The sequence below is a fragment of the Cryptomeria japonica genome, chromosome 6 (assembly GCF_030272615.1).
Source record: "Cryptomeria japonica chromosome 6, Sugi_1.0, whole genome shotgun sequence".
In the NCBI taxonomy this organism is placed as follows: Eukaryota; Viridiplantae; Streptophyta; class Pinopsida; order Cupressales; family Cupressaceae; genus Cryptomeria; species Cryptomeria japonica.
This window is the reverse complement of record NC_081410.1, coordinates 434,067,340-434,089,828: the sequence shown is the minus strand read 5'-3', so window position 1 is coordinate 434,089,828 and position 22,489 is coordinate 434,067,340. Positions and strand designations below refer to the sequence as shown.

Sequence of the window (22,489 nt, the reverse complement as noted above, 5' to 3'; positions counted from 1 at the left end):
GATGCCTATCCCGTATTGGATAGATGAAATCTTATGTCCCGTATGGACAAATGCCTAACCCGTATGGTTAGATGCTCATCCCGGATGGATGAATGCCTAATCCAAATGGATGGATGCCCAAAGTATGCAATTGAATCAAACATAATGATTAAATTAAACACACAAAAAAAAAGAATGGTCAATTTTGTTGAGTTAATTATGGTGGGTTATTACAATTTTGCTGAACTTCGCAAATAACTTGTTAAATAAGTGGGAAAATTGCAGTAGACACTGCAAATTAAAATCTGAGAAAATATTTCCCTACTAGATTTTTCCAAAAAAGTTGGTGCACATTGAGAACAATTTAGCCGAGGCCTCACGGAACTCTAGCAACCTTCTCAGAGAGGTAAATAGTACCTTTATTGCATTGATCCCAAAGAAGGAAGCAGCTAATTCTCTAGATGATTTCCGCCCAATTTCTGTTTGCAATGCTGTAATGTCCCCTTATAGTCAACTTTAGGAGATTGGGACAATTAACTTACAAGATTAAATGCAAGAAACTTTTTTCCTTAAAGTCTCTCTTCAACACTAAGAATGATGATCTATGCTAACACTTATGAATGCTTATGTATATAATTGATAACCATATAATTGCTATTATAATGTCCCCTTCTAGATTTGCCCTAGATGAAACCCTACAATCACAATTACTATAAACTAGGGTTAGGGGAAATGACTTACAAGTAGTTGATTCGTCATTATGCTCCTAAATACAAATCCTACAACCACCACATGGAGAACACAAGTGCATATAAATATACATATAAATCTAATGATATTGTTAGAGTTACTAAACATATCTCTTACATTACTATTTATTATCAAGTGTTAAGCATAGAGGTGGGAACAATGATAGGTTTGACCAAGCTAACCCATACTAAGCCCAAGAGCAGGACTTTGACCCTCTTGGCCCCGGTGGCAGGAAATGACATCCACCCAAGGTATACTACTTAGTGGATACTTGTCTTGCTTCCCTATCCATGCTTCATCCCTTATAGTTAATAGCTCATCATGGTAGGAACGGCATGGAGATCGTATTGGGGTCCTCAATTTGTCCACTCTAAGCCCAAGAGTGGGACTTTGACCCTCTTGGCCTTGGTAGCAGAACTTTGGCATCCATGCATGGAGATCGTAGTGGGGTCCTCAGTTTGTCCAATCTAGGCCCAAGAGCGGGACTTTGACCCTCCTAGCCTTGGTAGCAGAACTTTGGCATCCACACAAGGTGTACTACTTAGATGGCAACCTTATACCCTCTTACCTACCTCTCCCCCTTCCATTCATGAAGAGACTCACATTTGCCTACAATCTAAAGCGTACTAAAGATGATTGCTCTATCTAACATTGACATATATACTATGCTGAGATTCTATTCATTCAATTAATATGATATTAATAATGCTGAGATTCATTACTTAACAACTAATATTTTTAGCAGATTATAGCTAGACTCTATTTATATTAGTATAGCCTTAATTAGATGTTTATTGCTTTCAGAATAATAGAAGAATTATGATCAGACCCAGACACTTTATTACTGAGTCCATATCCTTTGACAGATTAAGGTTGATCCAACATTTGCTGTATGTAAAGAGGTGCTACAGAATTATTATTAATTTAACAAGGTATTACCCTCGTACCTGTGGCCTTTCTGTTTGCTGGCTAACTGCAGATTGGTACCTTCAGTTTGTAGACTGAATGCCTTCAAATGTCTGACAGCACACAGCCTTCCTCTCTGCTACCGTCTCTTCCTTCTATCGTATTCTTCCTCCTATCCCTCCAACTATCTTATTCTTATAGCTATTCCTTAGGAAATGTCTCTTGATTTATATTCATCATAATCAACTTCTAAATTATACCTTTTGGAAAGTCTTTTCCTTAACAAAGTCAAATCTAACTTGATTATTTCTTATTATCTAATCATTGTAACTCACTGTATATTATTTATCACTGCACAATTAAATCAAATTAAAATCTAAAACCTTCTTCTTTCATACTCCAGCACGCAAAGAGCAAGAAATCACAAGAATTTTGAATTTTAAGCAAGGCTCATTGCCTTGCTCCTATTCGGGGCTTCCACTAGCAAAGGGGCTTCACTCAGGGAGGCTGTGAGATACATTGAATTTGAAAATCAATTCTAAATTAGCCACTTGGAAAGGGAAGTGGATCATGGGCTGGCAGAGCCATCATGGTCAGAGCAGTTTCATCTGCTATTCCCATCTACTTCCTTTCTTGCCAGACTCTACCTAGTGGAGTCAACCAAAAATTGCAGCAATGTCTGAGGAAGCTTTTTTGGCAAAGTGCAGAGGATAAAACAAAGATTGCCCTCATCTCTTGGGAGAAGATTTGTAAACCAAAAGATGAAGGGGCACTTGGAATAAGGAACCTCAGTACCCAGAATCAGACGATGGGAGCAAAGCTTGTGTGGTGCATGAATAGGTAGCCAGACAGAAAATGAGCAAACCTACTGCAAAAGAAATATTTAGATGAAGAAGACCCTAATGGGATTTTTACAGTAACAAACCCTCCAAAATGATTGGTGTAATGCCCCTTGTACGATCGGTTCAATTTTGTGAGATAATTATGGTTATAATTCTGATACAAATTTCAGTATAATATTTCAAGAGAAAAATCAAATATGAAACCAAATATAGATTCAGCATATAACGGTCTAGTAATATATATCAATGTAGGCAAAAGTTTCTATGATTGCTTTGTTAAGAACAGGTCTTTGATCTTCTATTTGTTCAGTCGCTGTGCCTGATATGTTCCTTTGTAACATGCAAATTGGATACCTGTATTCTGATTAAAGAATTAAAATCCCGATTGCTCTTTCTATTATCTTTCCTTGCAATCTTGCAATCTGGACACCCTCTCTGCTAATTCTATTCTAATCTCCTGTGTCTTCACTTTGTAATAGGCAGTACATTCCTCTTCTTACTTGTCTAGTAAGGCTCCTTTGAGTGCTTCTAATATGAAATATGAACATAAAACAAACTCCCATGCCCCCTTGAGACTCCACGACCTTCCCCATGTACCTATTGAAGGAGCATGATATGAAGAGTTGTGTCTCCCATCATCATAACCTTTGCAAGCGGACTTATTCTTCATCATTAACTAACTACTAATGAAGTGACTGCTTCCCTAATCTTAATATTCCTTATCAATCTTTTAAATTCTAATTGTATCCTCCACTAAGATTGTTATTCTTCATAATCGCTCCATACATAAGTTTTGTGATGCTAGAAAGAAGCCTGTGCCGATTTCACCGTAATTCCTTAAGCACAGTAATGGGAAATCTTCAAAACCACATTTGGTTCCATATCCCAAAGCTAGCTTCAGCAATCTACTTGACAATAAAGAAGATACCAGAAATATCACAAAGGTTCCACGGCCAGACAGCAGAATTGTAAGCCAAGAACATAGAATGGCCGCCTTAATGCAAACTCACTTCCTCGATATTAATATTGCACAGAAAGAATATAGCTGCGGGTAAAATATAATCCCAACTATTTGCAAACCATACACAAATTAATTAAAGGCCCAATAATGTTTGCCTTGCAGAAAATAAGGAATGAAGAATATCTTCATAGGTAATGGCAAAGACCAAACACCCGATTCCTTTATTCCAATACCATGATTATTGAATCTTCTTCCAAGGATTATTCACGCCACAACACAAACTGCTGCCAGATTTTTGACCTTCGAAACATTACAATTCTTCTTTATAGAATATTTCCCATGCGATATTTTCTTCTTATGCTACTCACTCTTCTCAATACAAACACTAGGGATGTATTTTATTTAATTGCCTAAAATCCTTCCTAAGCACATCACAGTTGGGGCCCACAAACTAATAAACCTTATATAAATAAGTCTCCACATATTATCATTCGATTGAATAATGATGTCCCCAAAAAACACTTCATTATGCCCATGGATGATAAACAATTGTTGGCGGTACCCTTAAATATTTACGGTCATATCTTGTGCATTATCGTATTGTGGAGATATCAATCTCTATCTTTATAAGGACTTGATACTAACAGTATTGTTGCCTAAGTTTTCCATGTGTTGGATCATTGAATGAGTAGTCACTAATCTATCTTTGTCTTTAACGTTCATATCTTTTATCAACATTGTTGATATGGTCAACAAGGGTATATAGTATCCTTTAATCGATTATCACTTTTACAATTTTGTGTCTTTTAGAGACTTCACAAAATTGAGTAAGTACTAACGATGTAAGATCCAAGTTTGGGGACATTGCATAGGTGGATTCCAATAATGAGAATGACGGGAACAATTGTTGCAAGTAAGGATCACATACCCTCCAAAAATCATGCTCCTCTAGAACCAACCCCTTCTATTGTTTTTGTTCCTAACATTATACACACTAGCTCTTTGATAACCACCATAGAGAAGACTCCACCTCCTTGCCCTCCCTCTCATGGGCTAAGACCCTCAAGTCTATAGAGTACATGCCAAACATTGAGGCCTAGCACATCCAAGAGTGCTCACCAATCACCTAGAGGACAACATCGCTATTTTCTTCCGAGTCGCTTGACATGGATATTAACCCTAAGGAACAAGCCATGTCCAAGTATATTTAATTCGATCACTATGCTTAAACATGTTATCCTAAAGCCAAAGGCAGAAATCAAACCAAAGCATTGGCATGAGTACAGCAGTACTAAGTGTGTCAATTTGAGATTAATGGATAAAAGGCAAATCATTAGAGCATGCAAAGCAATCATCAAGGGTACAAACTCGAGGACTATCCAATAGTAGGAAATAACCTTATCGAGCAATAAAAGGTACTTGCTACCTTAGTTTATTTCATAGTAGAAGAGGAGACAACACAGATGGGTAAAATTGTACTTACACTATCTCAATTGTCTAAGAAGCTTGAGGTTTAAAAGAGAAACAAAGCCATGGCACAAGGAAAGATTGGAGCTAACTCTTATGTGTATGGTCAAGAAATCTTATTTGAATGCCAATCACAAAAGGGAGGAACAACTTCAGGGCTATTCAACACTCAATTTTTCCATAGTGTAAGCACATGAGGGATGAAATAATCCAAGGGGTTGTGATAACTAGCTACCTGAAACTAAATTCCAAATGGTCCTATGTTGTGCCTATGGTGGTAGACAGTAAGAGGAATGAGCTTTTGGATTAGCATCAAAAAACTTGAAAATAATTAGCTAGCTGAAGGAAAAATGATAACTAGCTAGCTGAAGGATAAATAAAAAATGCAAAAGATTAGATGGAATACACAAGGAAGCAAAGAGAAGATGCTTCCAACAAAGAATGGAAATTTGAAATGGATTTAGCTCTAGCACACCAAAGGGAAGAAGTGAAAGAGAAGATTGAAGGCTAATGGGTACTATGATCTTTAAGGTAGGATGGAATTAAAATTATCAAGCTTTGTGTAGATAGAAAACTAGCAATGAAGAGTTGTTCCTTGAAAAAGATTGGGACAAATTTGCCATCTCATTTTAGGATGCCTAGAGCCTGCCCAATGATGTCACCATCATCTAGTCCAACTCCCCTTATAGTGCAAGCATGCCTTCTAGAACACATAAGACTAGCACCAACACTATGTCATCTTCTATAGGCTAATATTTATCAAGGATGGTGATTAATCTTAAAGAGGGGGATAGATGTAGGAGGAAACCTTGAGCATTGTGTATGGTTGATAAATGAAGAAACAAAGCAAATTTTAAATTTATACTACCATTCTTTGAAGAAATAAAGTCACTCAGTGAGTTAGATTGCTTAGTGGTAGGACAAGAGGATAACTTAGGTATTCATATATCCGATCTCTCAAATCTTGTATATAACTTTGCATGATCAAAATTTGCACATTACAATTCCCATCACAATGTCTAGCTATTTGGGTATTCATCTTTATCTTAGTTTCTTGCAGTCTGATATGGTTCTCAGCTTTTCTCATTCAATAATTGCTTCAGCCATGGCACATTGAGCTTGCTAAGTGTGTCTATCATCTGGGCGCCATCCTGAGCCCAAATCAATATTATGTTGAAGGGTGTTTACCAATGACATTTTTTCCCAACCATCACACTTGCATATGATTTGGATGCACTAGACTCTTTTAATATGAATTGTTTTCTTTATGTAATGTAATGATTGAATTCTAAACTACAATGTGTTTATTGAGTGTTTTGTTCTCTCAATATTGTTCACTAATGTTACATTATATAGTCCACGTGCTATAACTTATTAATGATAGTAGCCGCAAAAAACTTCTTGTGGATATGCTTTTCTTTGTATCAGTCTTGAACAGATCACATATGTGTTTCCTTGAGCTTCACCCTAATCCTGGAACCCACGATAAGTTTAATTCTTTTTGCAACCATAAGTTCTATTTAACAAGCTACACATCATATTTAGTAGGAACTAGCTTAAACAAAATTCCCAATCACACAAGCAAACAAAACTATTGTGCTATATTAAAGTGTATCATGTTGTTCATAATAAGCAATCAACTTCAATCATAACATGAAATCAACATTTTGACAGTTCCTTCAACTTAAATCTACCTATATTAAAATCAACCTCTCATCTCTTATTTCTTATTGAAAGAAATCTTAGTTGACAAGCATCACAAACTTAGAAAAAATTTAGTAATCAGTGGACCATGGATGTTAAAGAAATCTTCTTTCCTTTCTTCATATGGAGATAGACTACCTTATATAGTGGGAAACATTTTAATTTCTCAGTGAGAGAACAATAGAAAACTCGCAACTCGTTCTTAAGTGAGGAAAGAAAGAAAACAAGGGCACCTCCACTATATCTCTACTAGAATTTTACTTACTCCACTGCAAGTAGGTTTGATCTGTTATTTGATCTGAAAAGATTAACATCATTCTCTAATGTCATGACTGGTAAGCAAGCTGTCAAAAGAAGCATTCTTCTCCCAAGAGAAGTTCCATTGGAAAATATTTGACCTGCGATTCACAAGCAAGAGATCTCTTAGGAGGTAATAATGTCCTAAATAACTTAATCATTGATAGAAAAATGCACATAGAATACATTATGAGACAAGTTCCAAACTTACAATGTAAAAGATATGCCATGAAAAAATGTGCCATACTTGGTATTGCAAGCATCCAAAAACAGAATCTATACCACTTAAATATAAATTTGCATCAAAATGAAAATTCAAAGATAGTGACTAGAAGTCCAGAACCATTTCAAAAAGAAGAAAAGGAAAGGGCACATATGAATATACAAAAAGACCAAAATAGGTCAATGAGACTTGTGTCATTTCTTGTCTCCCCTAGCACACATGCACCATTTTACAAAGTCACCACTTTGACCAAGACTACATTATCAAGGACCATTATCATTCTCATATTTTAGTTTGTGGGAGTGCAATTCGGGTGTGTTCTTTATCATCAACATACTGTTGGAACACAATGGACCACTGAGAGGGGGGTGAATCAATGGTTATCAATAAAAACTTTTTACCCTCTAAAGGATCTAAGCATTTATAACTTCAATCACAAAACTATGAACTATGAGCAAAGGTATCAAACACATAAGCACACACACATAAGAAGCACATCACATAACACCAGATGTACGAGGAAAACCCAATGTGGGAAAAACCTTGGTGAGAAATGTTGTTGGAGTCTACTGCTCCAATCCAGCCTCACAAGTGAGACAAATGGTTACAACATTTAGGGCACCAATCCCTAGCTTTAGGGCACCAACCCAAGGAGCACCAACCCCTAGCTCTGAGCACCCACTCAGAGATTACAATGAAGATATACTGAATACAGTTTAAACACCTTGTTGCAAATGAAGTTTTGCAACACCTAGCTAATCTGCCTTTGATATTGATTGACTCTCTTCTGCCCTCAGGTCTTTATGCTTCAATCTCATCTCTCTACCTTCTATCTGTCTCAGCCCTTGTACTCTGCTCTCTGCTCTTTGTCTGCTCTGCTCTCCTACTGCTCTTTTTGTCTTTGCTCAATCTCTTGTTGCTTCTAGCTATCTTGGCCCTCTGCACTCTGATCGCTTCTCTCTATCTTTGATCTCTTCTATTTTGTTCCTACTCTCTGTCTTCTCTACCTTGCCTCTCTATGCTCTCACACAACAGCCACATCAGCTCCACACTTTGTTCTTTCTTCATTCTTCTCTCTTTGTTTCTCGTTCTTCAACTACTCACGGCACACTTTACCTTCTCTTCAAGGCTGCAATCAACAACTACATCAACCTACCCCCTGTCGGTCAGATCACATCTCATCACATATTAGACCAACTAGTATCTACCAACTCATCTTTCTTATCAAAATCAGTCATACCTCATAACCTGTACTCCATTCTAGGTCATCTCTATACCTACTAGATTTTCCTCCAAAGAAAGATGGATTCACAATCTAATTTCCTCGACCTCTGAGAGATTGTGTAGCTTACTGATCAAATTCTCTGTACTTCACTCAGACAAACAGTTGCTTGCCATCAATGTATTCTCACTGTCTTCTGACATAGGATTGCTATACTTAGCAATCTTCTGCCTGGTAGATTTCTCGAGCCTCAGAAAGCTTACCAACTCTTTCTGCAACATGACCACATTCAATGCTACTTCGTCCTTCTCAGTCGACTCTGTACTTAGATTACTAATTTTAGTAATCTACCTGTCTTGGTGATATCTGATTTCCTGCTTGTTGACATCTCAAGCTCTGCAATCTCTTGAACCTAGTCTGCCATTAATGCACCTCTATCCTCTATCGGCCTACTCTGTATTTTAAACAACAGTCTCCATTGTCACCGACCCCAGCATATCTAATTTGTCCTTCATTGATTGGGTCGACCAACTACCAAACCGTCACCAACTTGTGCATATCAGATATCTCATCATTGACCACCTTCTCTGTAAGTACCGACCTCTGCAAATCGGATTTGATTCTTGACCACATGGCATCCACATGGCTTCATCTTCATTGTCCAAGTCACTATGTCAGCGTCGATCAGCAGCCACATAAGCCCTCTGTATATCGGCATGCATCCGTGGCTTCAAACATGTCGTTCTACATTTCTAGTCAAAACTGTGCAAAGAAATGGCGCGAAACAACTTTGACTCAACTTTAAATCTGCACCGTTGATCTGTGTTACTGCAGGCAGATCGAACGAACCACAAACAGTCAATCTGACATTGACTGCAACGTGGAACACCGACCCTATCGGCTGGCAAAACTGTCATTTAAAAGTACTTGGTCAATACTAATTTGACCCCCCACGTAGGCCAAAGACTTCGTTCTCGGCCAATAAGAAAGCACCGCGTAGGTCTTGCATTAACAGCTCAACACAGTGGCCCTACCATCGTATTTGACCACCCGGCTGACAATGACTTCCACGCTGGCAGAAGACCCCACACACGGCCACACAGAAAACTCTACATCACACTCTGCCTTACAGCACATCTTCTACGGCCCCACCTTCTACCTTGACCGCTTGATAGAGACACGTGGACACATCGCGCAACGCCGCAATACATAACTTCCCTGCACCTTCGATCGCAGGAACACGGGAACCGTCAAATTAGGCAGAACGTTCACTCCCGGCAACAGTGACCGCCACCCTTAAGCGCTTAACCTCTGAACAACTTTTTGATGCGATTAAGTCGTTGCTGTCAGATTAACCATGTGCAGAAATGGTGCACCATTAGTAGTTCGGGCTTTGACAAATTTCTGCTGCCTTAGGAAAAACTTGGGACTTAATAAAATTAAGGCAGAAACTATAGTCTTTGAGGGCAAAGGGCCCCGCCTGCTGGGGAATAAAAATAAAGCGCTAGGACTTAGGGAAATAACAAAGGCCGACAAGAAATATTAACGCCTAGGAAAATAAACAAAGGGGGACATGACCCTGTCGGACGATGGAAAAGACCCTCAGGTAAGTTAAAAAAAAAGGTAACGTAAAATTATAACGTTGATGGGTTTTTAACAGATTTAAGGGTTTTATCAGGGACTTGTTCAATAAAGCATAAACCTTAAACCCTAGGCATGAGGATAACGGCAGAGACACAAAATTAAGGGCATAAACATGGATTCACCACTGCATTTTGTCTGATCTTTGACATCTCTTGATCGCGGTGCACTCTGCAACCTGCAACACATGATTTTTCTTTGCATTATGGGGGTCTGCAACACAATGTTGTTGCTTCAGCTGAGTTACCTCCGCTTGATGAGGGAGAGCTAGTTTTGGTTCCTAAAGCTATCCTTGATTTCAAGGAACGTTCTTTGAGGAGAAGGGTGATCAAAGAATACTTGATCAAATGGAAAAATTTGCCAGCAAAGGATGCTACATGGGAAAATGAGGAGATTTTACTGCATCCAGCCTTACAGTTGCTTGAGGACAAGCAATTTTGGGGAGGGCGGATTGTAATGTCCCCTTCTCGATGATGTGCTTTCAATGGTCCATTGGCCTATTCCTCAGACCCGTAGGCTATGTGGAATGAAGAATTAGGGTTTCAAACATTGGTGAAGCGAGAACTTACTATTTTTAGTAAGTTAGGGGTTGGTTGTTTGGATGATGTTGTCTTACTGAGCTTTCCATGCTCTGTCCCTGGGTGCGAAGATCATGCTTTTCGGAGTAATAATTCATGACTTACTATTTTTAGTAAGTGGCAGTATGGAGTATTTCTATTTTTGGCAGTGGACAGGGTCCTGGTCCTGCAGCAGTTCTATGGTCTTCTTTACTCCGTTTCATCCTGGTTTTTGTTAATGATCAGTAAGGGAGTCATAAGTAATTTAATTAAATATTATTTCCTTGTCAAAGGTTTAATATTTAAATATTTGCATTTACTGATTAAATGTTGGGGATGACTTAGGGAAAAATAATTAATTGATATCCATGTGTTATTTTCCTAAGTCAAAAGGAGAATTTGTTGGTGGCAATTTAGGAGGATTAAACATCTCTTGTTTAATGTTTTTTTTATTGCAAAAAAACGCCACCATAAGGCAAAAGTTCGAACTTGCCTAGGAAGAGGGAAGTGGGCGCCATGTTGGAGGACTTGAAATGAAATGAAGGGGAAATTGAGTTGAATTTGGGCGTCATTTTGCATTTGAATTTGGGGAAGCTTGGAGTTATAAATATGAGCCTTGGGCTCTCATTTTGGCATCTTGAAAATTTGCATCTTTATGCTGCCAGATTGGCGTATGAACTTTGAAGCTTCGGAGTGCGGCTCCCTAGTGTTTCCATTTTCGTACTTGAGATATAGTACCTAGCTATGTGTTGTATCTATGATATTTTCATTGCATATTTCAGTGTTTTTGGAGTTTGGAGTGATTTCTGGAGTAGCTGGTTTCCTGTGGCTGAAGCAAGTTTTTGATCATACCTCTCTGCCTGAGCAACTGATCATTCTGGGTACTAGTTCAATCTTCCTTCTTGTTGTTGGCGATACATCTTGTAAGTTTGTGGCACTTTTCTCTGAGTTTTGAATTTAATAATGCAAATCAAAATATCCTAGCTAGGCGTGGGTTTTAGAGAGTGCATTGGGATGCGTGCAAGGTATTTTGAAGTGTTTTTGTAGCTCCCTTTTGGTTTGTCTTATTTGTTGCTAGTCTAGTATTGGTTTGGGAGTGATTTGGGGTGAATTGAGTGAGATTTGAGTGAGATATGAGTAATTTAGTGAGTTTATGGGTTGTTGGTTATGCATTTCCAGCCTGCTATTTTTTATGTTGAATGAATTTCATGATCATTATCTCTTATGTTCAGCAATATTCTTCTAATCTCACTTTCCTCTTTATTGTAAGGTTAAGTAGTAGTACTACTAACCCATTATGGATTGTAATCTCATATCCCGCTGAAAAGTGGAAGAGGCTGGCTTGCCGCCTATATCTGATAATTTGTAATTCAGTCCTCCCGCTACATAAGCGGTCGAGTGATGTTGGTTGAAATGATCCTCCTGCTGCATAAGCGGTCGAGTGATGTTGGTTGTAATGATCCTCCTGCTGCATAAGCGGTTGAGTTGAGTAATTTGCAATTCAGTCCTCCCACTGAAATATTGTGGTAGAGTGATTTGTGTCTGCAGTATTGTTCTCTTGGCAGATTCACCACCAAGTTCCTTGCTTTCCCGCTGGATAAGCAGAAGGGGCTGGCTTGCCACCCAATATTGTATTTGCTTTATAATTTCCAGCAGATTAGTGAGCTAACGAACCCCTTATCACCGTATGCTCTCACCTTCCCACATTGGGCACTTGGTGATCAGAAAGTGGAAGGGTTGCAATTTCAGCAAGCTTTGAGATTATATTTTCTAACCTTAACGGGTTATGTGTTTGTTTGTAATTCTTATTGCTCTTAAAAACAAAAAAAAAAATTATCCAGGATATTACATATATTGAATGTAACTTGTATTAAAACGTGTTGGGGCTGACCTATATTAAGATCACTTGTAACGTGAGGGCTATTTCAGTTTTGGCACCAACCTTAAAGCATTGAATTGTAATTAAATATGTTCTTCATGCAAACCGACTTGGGAGAATTAAAAGGCTAAGTCTCCTATATATACAAGGCATCAATCATTGTATAATATAACACACATAGCGAATTCATTCAGTGAACACATTCAGTGAATTGTCTTCATCACATTGAGCAAATATCTTCTATCTGTCATCAAGAAGACAGCGAACATATCCAGTGATCAGCGGACATATCTAGAAGACAGTGAATCCTAATCGGAAGACAGCGAGCATCATTAGATCACAGCGAACTTGGTTGAAGGCTCAGCGAACCTTATTAGTAGCAGAGTGAACTTGATTAAGAGCACAGCGATTACCTTTGGAGATCTGCAAATATCATTAAAGGGCAGCAAACTTCAGCAGATAAGTTCATCATTTCAGTGTGCCCTAGGTTAGAAATATTATTGTGATTAGGTTGTTGTTAAAGAGTGAAGCTCATTGTTAAAAAAATTGGTGTTGCCTAATAAAGATTTGAGATTAGTGGCTGGGTTTTTCACCTCCAAGAGGGAGGTTTTCCCAGGGTATCTGTGTGTTTTGTGTTTGTTCTTCATTGCATTCTAATTCTCTGTTATTTATTGTTTAATCTGATTGCTAAAATTAACATGGTATCAGAGCTTTAGGTTCATTCTGAGTAATCAAATTAACAATAAGCTTTCACTTTTAGTTTGTTGTTTTATTTTCAAGATGGTGACAGGTCTGAAAGTAGAAGATAGACTTGATGGGGCTCTTAATTTTACCTCTTGGAAGGTTCGTGTTCTCCTTGCCCTTGAAGAGATTGATCTGCTGCAATTTGTAGAAGATAAGTATCTACCTGAGCCCTCAGATCCTGAAGAGTTAAAGCAGTTCAAGAAGAATGCTCTTAAGGCCAAGAAGTTCCTAATTGATTCTGTAAAGGATCATCTTGTTCCAATCATCTCCAAGCTACCTTCAGCCAGGGAGATGTTCAAACACTTAGAGGGAATGTATGAGATCAACAACATCAGCCGGGCACTTACCCTAAGGCAGCAACTACTTCAAGTCAAGATGGGTAAGGGAAATTCAGTAATGTCCTTCTTCATGAAAATTTCATAATTGAAGGATCAACTCAGCTCCATTGGAAATGAAGTTGTGGACAAGGACATTGTCATGATTGCACTTAATGGACTTCCTGATTCTTGGGATCCATTCATTCAAAGCATAAGCGGAAGATCTGAATTTCTCACATTTGATCGCCTTCGGTCTGATTGCATTCAAGAAGAATCACGCTTAGCTGCAAGAGGAATGCTCAAGGGCACTCATGGAGGTGACCATCACATGCTTGCATCTGAATGTGTCAAAAGGAAGGGTGATCATTGGAAGAAGAACAACTTCAAAAGAAATAGAGATTTCAAACCTACTGTTGCTCATGATTCAAGGAAGAAGCCAATGGATCTTTCACGTGTCCGTTGCTTCAGATGCGATAAGTTTGGACACTATACTAAGGAATGTCAGAATCTACCCAAGCAAGGAGAAGCAAACCTGAATGAAGTTGCAGATTCAAAGGATAACGAAGACTTCCTCTTCATTTATGCCTTATCCAGCAGTGTGCAAACTGACAGCAACACTTGGTTGATAGACAGTGGTGCATCCAAACATATCACAGGGTACCGGGAGCACCTCTCAGACTTAATGGAGAAAGAGTCCAACCTTCATGTGGTAATTGGTGATGATGCTCGGTATTCGGTAAGAGGTTTTGGTAATACTTCTTTAAATTTAGAATCTGGTATCTCCTTGCATCTTAGTGATATTTTATTTGTTCCTAGAATTAAAAGAAATTTAATCTCCATTTCTGCCCTAGAAGATAAAGGTTATCAAGTAGCATTTTCTGCGGGTAGAGTACTTGCATGGCCTAAGAAATCTAGTTTTAAATTTGCTCATGTTATTGGAAATAGATATGATAGTTTGTATAAGCTTTTAGCTCACCCTGTTCAAGCACTCATTCATGAGGCTCCCGAATCTAGCGAGCTATGGCACAGAAGGCTTGGTCACCTTCACTTCCAAGCACTTCCTTCGCTTGAAAAGATAGTTAAAGGTATGCCTAAACTTAGTCATTTTCATGATGATACTTGCAAAGGTTGTGCATTAGGTAAGAACACTAAAAGACCATTTCATAAAAGTGAAAGTAGAGCCAAGGAAAAATTAGCACTTGTCCATTCTGACTTATGTGGACCTATGTCAGTTCCTTCTCCCAGTGGATTTCTATATTATGTTACATTCATAGATGATTTTTCTAGAAAGACTTGGATTTATTTTTTGAAAACAAAAGAATCTGATGAAGTACTAAGTAGGTTCAAAGAATTTAAAGCCTTAGCTGAGAATATGTTTGGTAAAAGAATTAAAGTGTTAAGATCTGATAATGGAGGTGAATACACCTCAAGTAGCTTTCATGATTTTTGTGTAGAGACAGGAATTAAGAGGGAGTTCTGCGTTCCCTAAAATCCTCAGCAAAATGGAGTAGCTGAAAGGAAGAATAGATCCATTGTTGAAGCTGCTAAAGCCATGATTCATGATCAGGATTTTCAAACCTTCCTATGGGCCGAGGCTTCCAAAACTGCAGTATATATTCAAAATAGATGTCCTCATCGAGTATTGAAGAACATGACTCCTGAAGAAGCCTTCACTGGAGTCAAACCAGACATCAGTCGCCTAAGGATTTTTGGAAGTCCTATCTATGTTCATGTTTCAAAGGAAAAGAGAGCTAAGCTAGAACAATCCGGGAAGAAAGGCTGGATAAAGTGAGACCTCCAAAGCTTTCTGCATCTACATTCCAAGACAAAGGTATATTGAGGTAAGTAGAGATGTTACTTTTGAAGAGAATATTGCTTTTAAGAAATCTAAAGGTTATCTTGCTAACAATGATAAGGAAATTGTTGATAATCAAAATATGGATATTGATACTAACCCTGAGATTCAGAGAGAGTCCCTTGAGATTTAGAGGGAGCCTATTGAGCATCCTCAACACATTGATTGTAGTGATCCTTCTGAGCCCTTGGATCCAACTGATGGACCTAGAGATATTGCAGTTAGCAAGAAAAGACCACTTTGGGTTAGGAGCACAATTCAAGAAGCAGAAAAGTTTGCAGCTCCCCAAGGAACATTTAGAGAAAGTCGAAGACCTCAGAAATTCTCAAACTGTATTGCAATGATGTGCAATATAATTGAGACTGAACCATCAAGCATAGAAGAAGCTATGAACCAGCAAACATGGAAACAAGCTATGGACGAAGAGTATCAATCCATCATCAAGAATGATGTCTGGGATATTGTGCCTAGACCTAAAGGTAAGTCTGTTGTTTCTTCTAAATGATTGTTTAAAATTAAACATGTTGTTGATGGTAGTATTGAGAAATATAAAACTAGATTTGTTGCTCGTGGTTTTTCTCAAAAGGAAGGTATAGATTATGAGGAAACATTTGCTCTTGTTGCTAGATATACTTCTATTAAAACTATTATAGCTCTTGCTGCAACTAAAGGCTAGAAGTTGCATCAGATGGATGTAAAAACAGTCTTCCTTAATGGTGTCATTGAGGAAGACGTTTATGTTGAGCAACCAGAAGATTATGAGATTCATAGCAAGGAATCTCACATGTGCAAATTAAAGAAAGCTCTTTATGGCCTCAAGCAAGCCCCTCGAGCTTGGCATGAAAGAATTGATAAGTATTTAGTAAGTCTGGGATTCTACAAGAATGATGCTGATCCTAACCTTTACTTTAAAGTATTTGGTAATAAAATGCTAATTCTGGTTTTATATGTGGATGATTTATTTCTAACTAGTGAAGATAGTCTCATCATTAGATGTAAGAAAGAATTAGCTATTGAATTTGAAATGAAGAATCTAGGTCTAATTCATTACTTTCTAGGGTTAAAAGTGTGGCAAAGACCTAATGAAATCATTCTAAGTCAAGGAAAATATACTGTTGATATTTTGAATAGATTTGGAATGTTGGATTGCAAACCTATGTCTACTCCTATGAAAACTAACTTGAAGAAATTGAGTTTATCTGCAGCTAACTCTAATTTTGCAGATCCTTCTGAGTACAGGCAGTTGGTTGGATCCTTGATGTACCTGGTGAACACTAGACCAGACATCTGTTATGCAGTGAGTGCACTCAGCCAGTTTATGAAAAAGCTAAAGCACGTTCACCTTGTTGTAGCCAAATATATTCTGAGATACTTACATGGAACTGTTGGCTATGGGCTGAAATATCCAATCAGCTCTATCATTACCTTGGAAGGTTACTCAAATTCTGATTGGGCAGGAAATGTTACAGGTAGGAAGAGCACTTAAGGTATCTGTTTCAGTCTAGGTTCTGTTGTGATTTCCTAGGCCAGCAGGAAATAGTCCTTAGTAGCTTTGAGTACTGCAGAAGCTGAGTATATTGCATCGAGTGTTGCTTCAAGACAAGCAGTGTGGCTTCGGAAGCTTCTTGCTGGGTTGTTTGGACAACCTTGGAAACTCACAGTTATTCATTGTGATAATCAAAGTTGTATTAAAATGTCTGCTAATCTTGTGTTTCGTGACAAATCAAAAAATGTGGAAACTCACTATCACTATGTTCGTGACATGGTACTGTTGATGTTTTTTTAATGCACATGTGAACACAAAATAAAATACCTAAAGGATACCTTATCCTCTCTTGAATAAAGTCTCTGAATGCTGAAGATGTCACGAAAAGGATCAATCGAGATGACTTCAAGGTTCTTTGTATGTAGGATCTCTACGTGTGGATAAGCTCTCTATGGTATGATGTGATTTTGCTGGAATCACAAGGGGACTTACACTCAATGACCTAAACGTCTGATTTGCTGGAATCACAAGATTTCACTGGCCTAGGTTTTGAAAAAAAAAGGAAAAGGATGAGGGCGAGGAAAGGATCTAATTCTGACACTAAGAATGTAGGAGCAATGATTGATCTTTGATGAAATTCTAACTAAGTCTTGTCTTGACATCCCAGGACCATCTCCACAAGGTTAGTGTGATCTTCGGAGGAAAGCTTTATGATGTTTAGATCATCGCTACAGGCATAGACACCATCAGGCTGATGCATAACAATGAAGAAGCGACAATTGAAGTTGAGCTTAAGCTGAATGATTCTAGTTGACTACACAAGGCAAGTCTGCAATCAACAAACTGCTAGTAGTATGGATATATGAATTTCACCATCAATCAAACACATTTCTTCCACTCATCTAATAACATGAAATCAAATTTGAGAAGTATAGAGACCATGCAAATTGTTGAATCGACCCATAGATTTCACCATTTCTTCAATGAAGTTTTACAAGTCTTTTACAACATCTTGGCAACAATCTTTGCCTTCTCTTGCTATTCTACTCTAATTGCTATTCTATCAACTGATTATTCGCTACTAGCTAACTATTCACCTACTATTAACTATTGACTCACTATTGTTCCACTATTCACTAACTACTTTCTATTAGCCTTTACAAAATGAAGAGTCAGGGCTTATATAGTGCCCTTAATACAATTCAATGGCTAAGATCAATTTGAGATCAATGGCCAAGATTTTACAATGAAACCCTAATTAGGGTTTGTTACAACAAACTTAATTCTAACCAATGAAATAATTGCATTATTTGGACTCACGTCTTCTCTAGAATATTCGACCAATGGATAGCCGGGGTAGGTACATCGAAGTTTGTGCCACCTTTAATGAGTCAAGTACATTGAATCTGGACATGCTGAGGTGGACCAACCCGACTGGAGGAGTGATGACTAGGATGCCACCTTGTCTAACACTTGGTTGTTTCTCAATTTGGTGATGCTTTCCTTCAAATGCTGGACTGGAAGATAGATGGAGAAGGTCGTCCTTAATGATGCTGGACTGGAGGAGATCGTCCTTGTCCTGACTTGATCTTCTTTGATGAGGGTCCGCCAAGTAGTTGATCTTCCGACTCCGGGGTCGCCATTTGATGCCTACACAAAAGATTAAAGTTAGTCTTTGAGCATCAAACCTTAAAGCATAGAATTTAGGACCTTCCAAGGGAATGATTTAAGATATTAATTTGGAAATGAAATGATAAATCCAGAATTCTAATTTTTCAAATTAATGGCAATGAAATCAAAATAAATCTTGAATAAGAACTTCAAAATGATTCTTCATACCTTCTCCTTTGAAAGCCTAACTATAAAACCTTGGAAAATGATGAAAGAAGACCGGATTTTGCTAGACAAGGGTTGAATTGTGGTCTTCCTTTGGATGAATTATGCCTCCATTAGCCTCCAAAAGGCCTCACCTTCCACTAGCTTCTCCAAAATCTGGAAATTCGCCTTCAAATACCTTCCAAAATCTGGAAATTATCCTCCAACTTGCTCAATTTCGCACCTCCAAATATGCTCTTCAAGTTCGCATAAGAAGGAATGAATGAATGATTTGAATTTTGAAACAATACTCCTTCCTTATATAGGGCGCTCACCCTAATTCTTGTTGAGGCCGACTTGATAAAAAGGAAATAAAATGAAATAAAACCCCCCTTTTGAAGGATGGCCGACTTGGCAAATAAAGGCAAATAACAAATATTGAGCGCTCAACTTAATTTTTTCATTTTTTGAATTAATTTCAAAGCTTTAAGGGTGGATTTTTACATTTATTTTAAGGCTTGAAAATTAATTAATTCAATTACAAAGGCCTCAAATTATGCGAACTTAATTTAACCTCCCCAAATGTTTTAATTTTAGCAAATTTGGTAAAAATTTGGGAATATGGAAGTTTAATTAAGGCTTAATGAAAGTTCCTGATGACTTCGCCCTGGACCCTTTGGAAGGGTCAGAAGTGATTTTTCAAATTAGGTCTTGAATACCTCATTCCTTGGCTCCAAAATCTCCTGGAAGGTGAGGTCGTGTGTGCTTTGACCTAATCAAAGTCTTGCATTTCAATTTTATATCATTTTTCATGAGGAAATTAGGTGAACATGTGAATTTCGCCCTGGGCCCTCTGGAAGGGTCAGGAGCGATTTTTCTTGCTTGAGCTTACTTCTTCATCATTTTGTTTTGAATCCACCCCTCAAGGCTAGGCAAAGGTCTTCTTCTTTCACTCCATCCAAGCTTGGTTCATTCCTGCAAGGCAAAATAGGGGATTTTGAGATTTTCGCCCTGGACCCTCTGGAAGGGTCAGGAGCGATTTTTAGGTTTTAGGCCTATTTTCCAATCCTTTCATCTTCAAATCACTTCCATGGCATAAAACATCTTGCCTTACTCCCCTTCAAGTCATGAAAACCAAAATCTCATCTTGAAATGCAAGGAAAATAGGAGGATTTGGAAATTTCGCCCTACACCCTCTGGAAGGGTCAGGAGCGAATTTTCCTCTTGGCATCAAAACGTGCATCCTTAGCAATCCAACCCAACTTCAAGGCAATTCAAATGTCATTTTACACCCATGTCTAAGCTTGGCCTTGCCCAAAATTTGGAGAAAAGGATGGTTTTAGTGTTTTTCACTCTGGAAAATTTGGAAGGGTCAAGAGCGATTTTCAAGTTTTGAGCATGTTCCTCCATCCTTTCAACTTCAATTCACCTTCAAGGCTAAAAAACACTTCTCCTTTCACGTTCAACCCAAGTTTCACTTGATTTCGCAAGGGAAAATAGGTGTTTGAAGAATTTTCGCCCTGGACCCTCTGGAAGGGTCAGGAGCGATTTTTCTCATTTGGGCTCAATTCCTTCAATCTTGATAATCATTGGCAATTTGGAGTCATTCCTAAGGCCTTCTTTAATCATGATCCACACTAGATTTGGCATGAAACTAAGGGAAAAGATAGATTTTGCTCAATTTCGCCCTGGACCCTCTAGAAGGGTCAGGAGCGATTTTCCCTTTTTAGACCAAAATCATCATTCTTTCAAACCCAATCTTTATTGCAAGGTAAATTCTCATCTTTCTTCGCCCTAGGAACAAGGTTTTAAGCTCAAGCAAGGTTAAAAATATAGACTTGCAAGGAATTTCGCTCTGGACCCTTTGGAAGGGTCAGGAGCGAAATTTCCTTCCTTGGCTAAAACACTCATTCCTTAACTCCTTCAAACGTCCTTAAAGATTTCAATATGCCCATTTTCTCTTTCAACATGCCTTAGACTTTTCAATTTGACCAAATAAGGCAAGAAATGAGTCCTAGATTGATTTTCGCTCTGGACCCTTTAGAAGGGTCAGGAGCGAAAATCACCTTTTAAGCAAAATCTTGATCTTTGAAATCATCCAACTCCCTCTCAAGGTAAGAACATTCAAAAACACCTCCACACATTCCTTGGAAACTAGGAACTTGGTCTTGATAAGTGATAAATTGAGGTGCATAAGGATTTTCGCTCTGGACCCTTCGGAAGGGTCAGGAGCGAAATTCCTAATCTTGGCCAAAATCCTGACTTCATTTTCACATTTCTCCATCCAAACAAGTGTTTTGCCCTCAAAGATGCCTGGGAACGAGTTGGTTCTAAGTTTGGGTCAAACTAGAATGTCATATGGAGAATTTCGCTCTGGACCCTTTGGAAGGGTCAGGAGCGAAATTTGCTTTGGACCCTTTAGAAGGGTCAGGAGCGAAATTTGACTTTTTGAACTCTCCGTCAGGATCATTTTATGGAATATAACATTTAAGTATAAGTACTTTAAGTTATATTCCATATATACTTTCAGGATGTTTGAGAGTGGTTTCAAACCTCCAGGAGCTATATTGCAAAATCTAGTTTTTGGAGGATTTTCAGTTTTCCAGACTTAGTCAAATTTCAAGATCAGGACATTCCAAACTTAGCCAAATTTCAGGATCAGGACATTCCAGACTTCATCACTCATCAACTTGACCTCACTCAAGCAGGACCTACTATCCAGGTGATCCCCTTGGCGACACTCGAAAGTTAAAGGCTAACAGACAAAACCCTAAAAGACCTAGAAAACAAACCCTAGAAAGCAAAAAGCAAGGGTCCCCATTTGCAATGGGGCAATGTGTGAAATGGTCACAACAGGTACAAAGAGGTGCCCTACAGCTGAAATATGTCAGCACTGATGAGCAGGTTGCAAACATTCTCACCAAGCCCCTTGCTCGTGTGAAGTTTGAATACTTCAGAGATAGGCTTAGAATTGTGGAGAATCTAGCTATGACTGAGAGGGAGTCTCAGTCTCAGTGATGCATCAAGTAGCATCTTCCACCCTCTGCGGGCAATGCATGGTGGAGTCACCCTCTGCGGGCAATGCAAGGTGACAGTATATCCTTCTCTGGGAGAAGCTTAAGGTGAAAGACCTCTTCCACCCTCTGCAGGCAATGCAAGGTGGATCCATCCTCTGTGGCAATGCAAGATGGAAAGTTTTGATTGTTTTCTTGCAGGTTACATTCATCCTCTATAGGCAATGTAAGATGAATCTCATAAAGAAGTCCATGAAGCACTATAGCTGACTAAATCCTCTCTAGCTAAGAGGGAGTGTTGAAATTATAGCTAAGTTCGGATTACATGTAACTTGTAATTATATCTTGCTATGAATATTGGGCAAGACCTATATATAATGTAACTTGTGGATAGGACAAGACCTATATTGAATGTAACTTGTATTAAAACATGTTGGGGCTGACCTATATTAAGATCACTTGTAACGTGAGGGCTATTTCAGTTTTGGCGCCAACCTTAAAGCATTGAATTGTAATTAAATATGTTCTTCATGCAAGCCGACTTGGGAGAATTAAAAGGATAAGTCTCCTATATATACAAGGCATCAATCATTGTATAATATAACACACACAGCGAATTCATTCAGTGAACACATTCAGCGAATTGTCTTCATCACATTGAGCGAATATCTTCTATCTGTCATCAAGAAGACAACAAACATATCCAGTGATCAGCAGACATATCTAGAAGACAGTGAATCCTAATCGGAAGACAGCGAACATCATTAGATCACAGCAAACTTGGTTGAAGGCTCAGCAAACCTTATTAGTAGCAGAGCGAACTTAATAAG

General features: G+C 38.4%; 1 protein-coding gene across 4 annotated transcripts in view; it reads right to left on the bottom strand.

The window, feature by feature from the left end:
• Positions 1-22,489, bottom strand: part of LOC131037557 (putative L-ascorbate peroxidase 6) — a 107,168-nt gene that overhangs the window by 81,244 nt on the left and 3,435 nt on the right. For all 4 annotated transcript variants that reach the window (XM_059207392.1, XM_059207394.1, XM_059207393.1 and 1 more), the window contains one exon: positions 6,875-7,007. In XM_059207392.1, the coding sequence (XP_059063375.1) occupies positions 6,875-7,007 (133 nt within the window). Of the gene's footprint in view, positions 1-6,874; positions 7,008-22,489 lie in introns of those variants that run through there.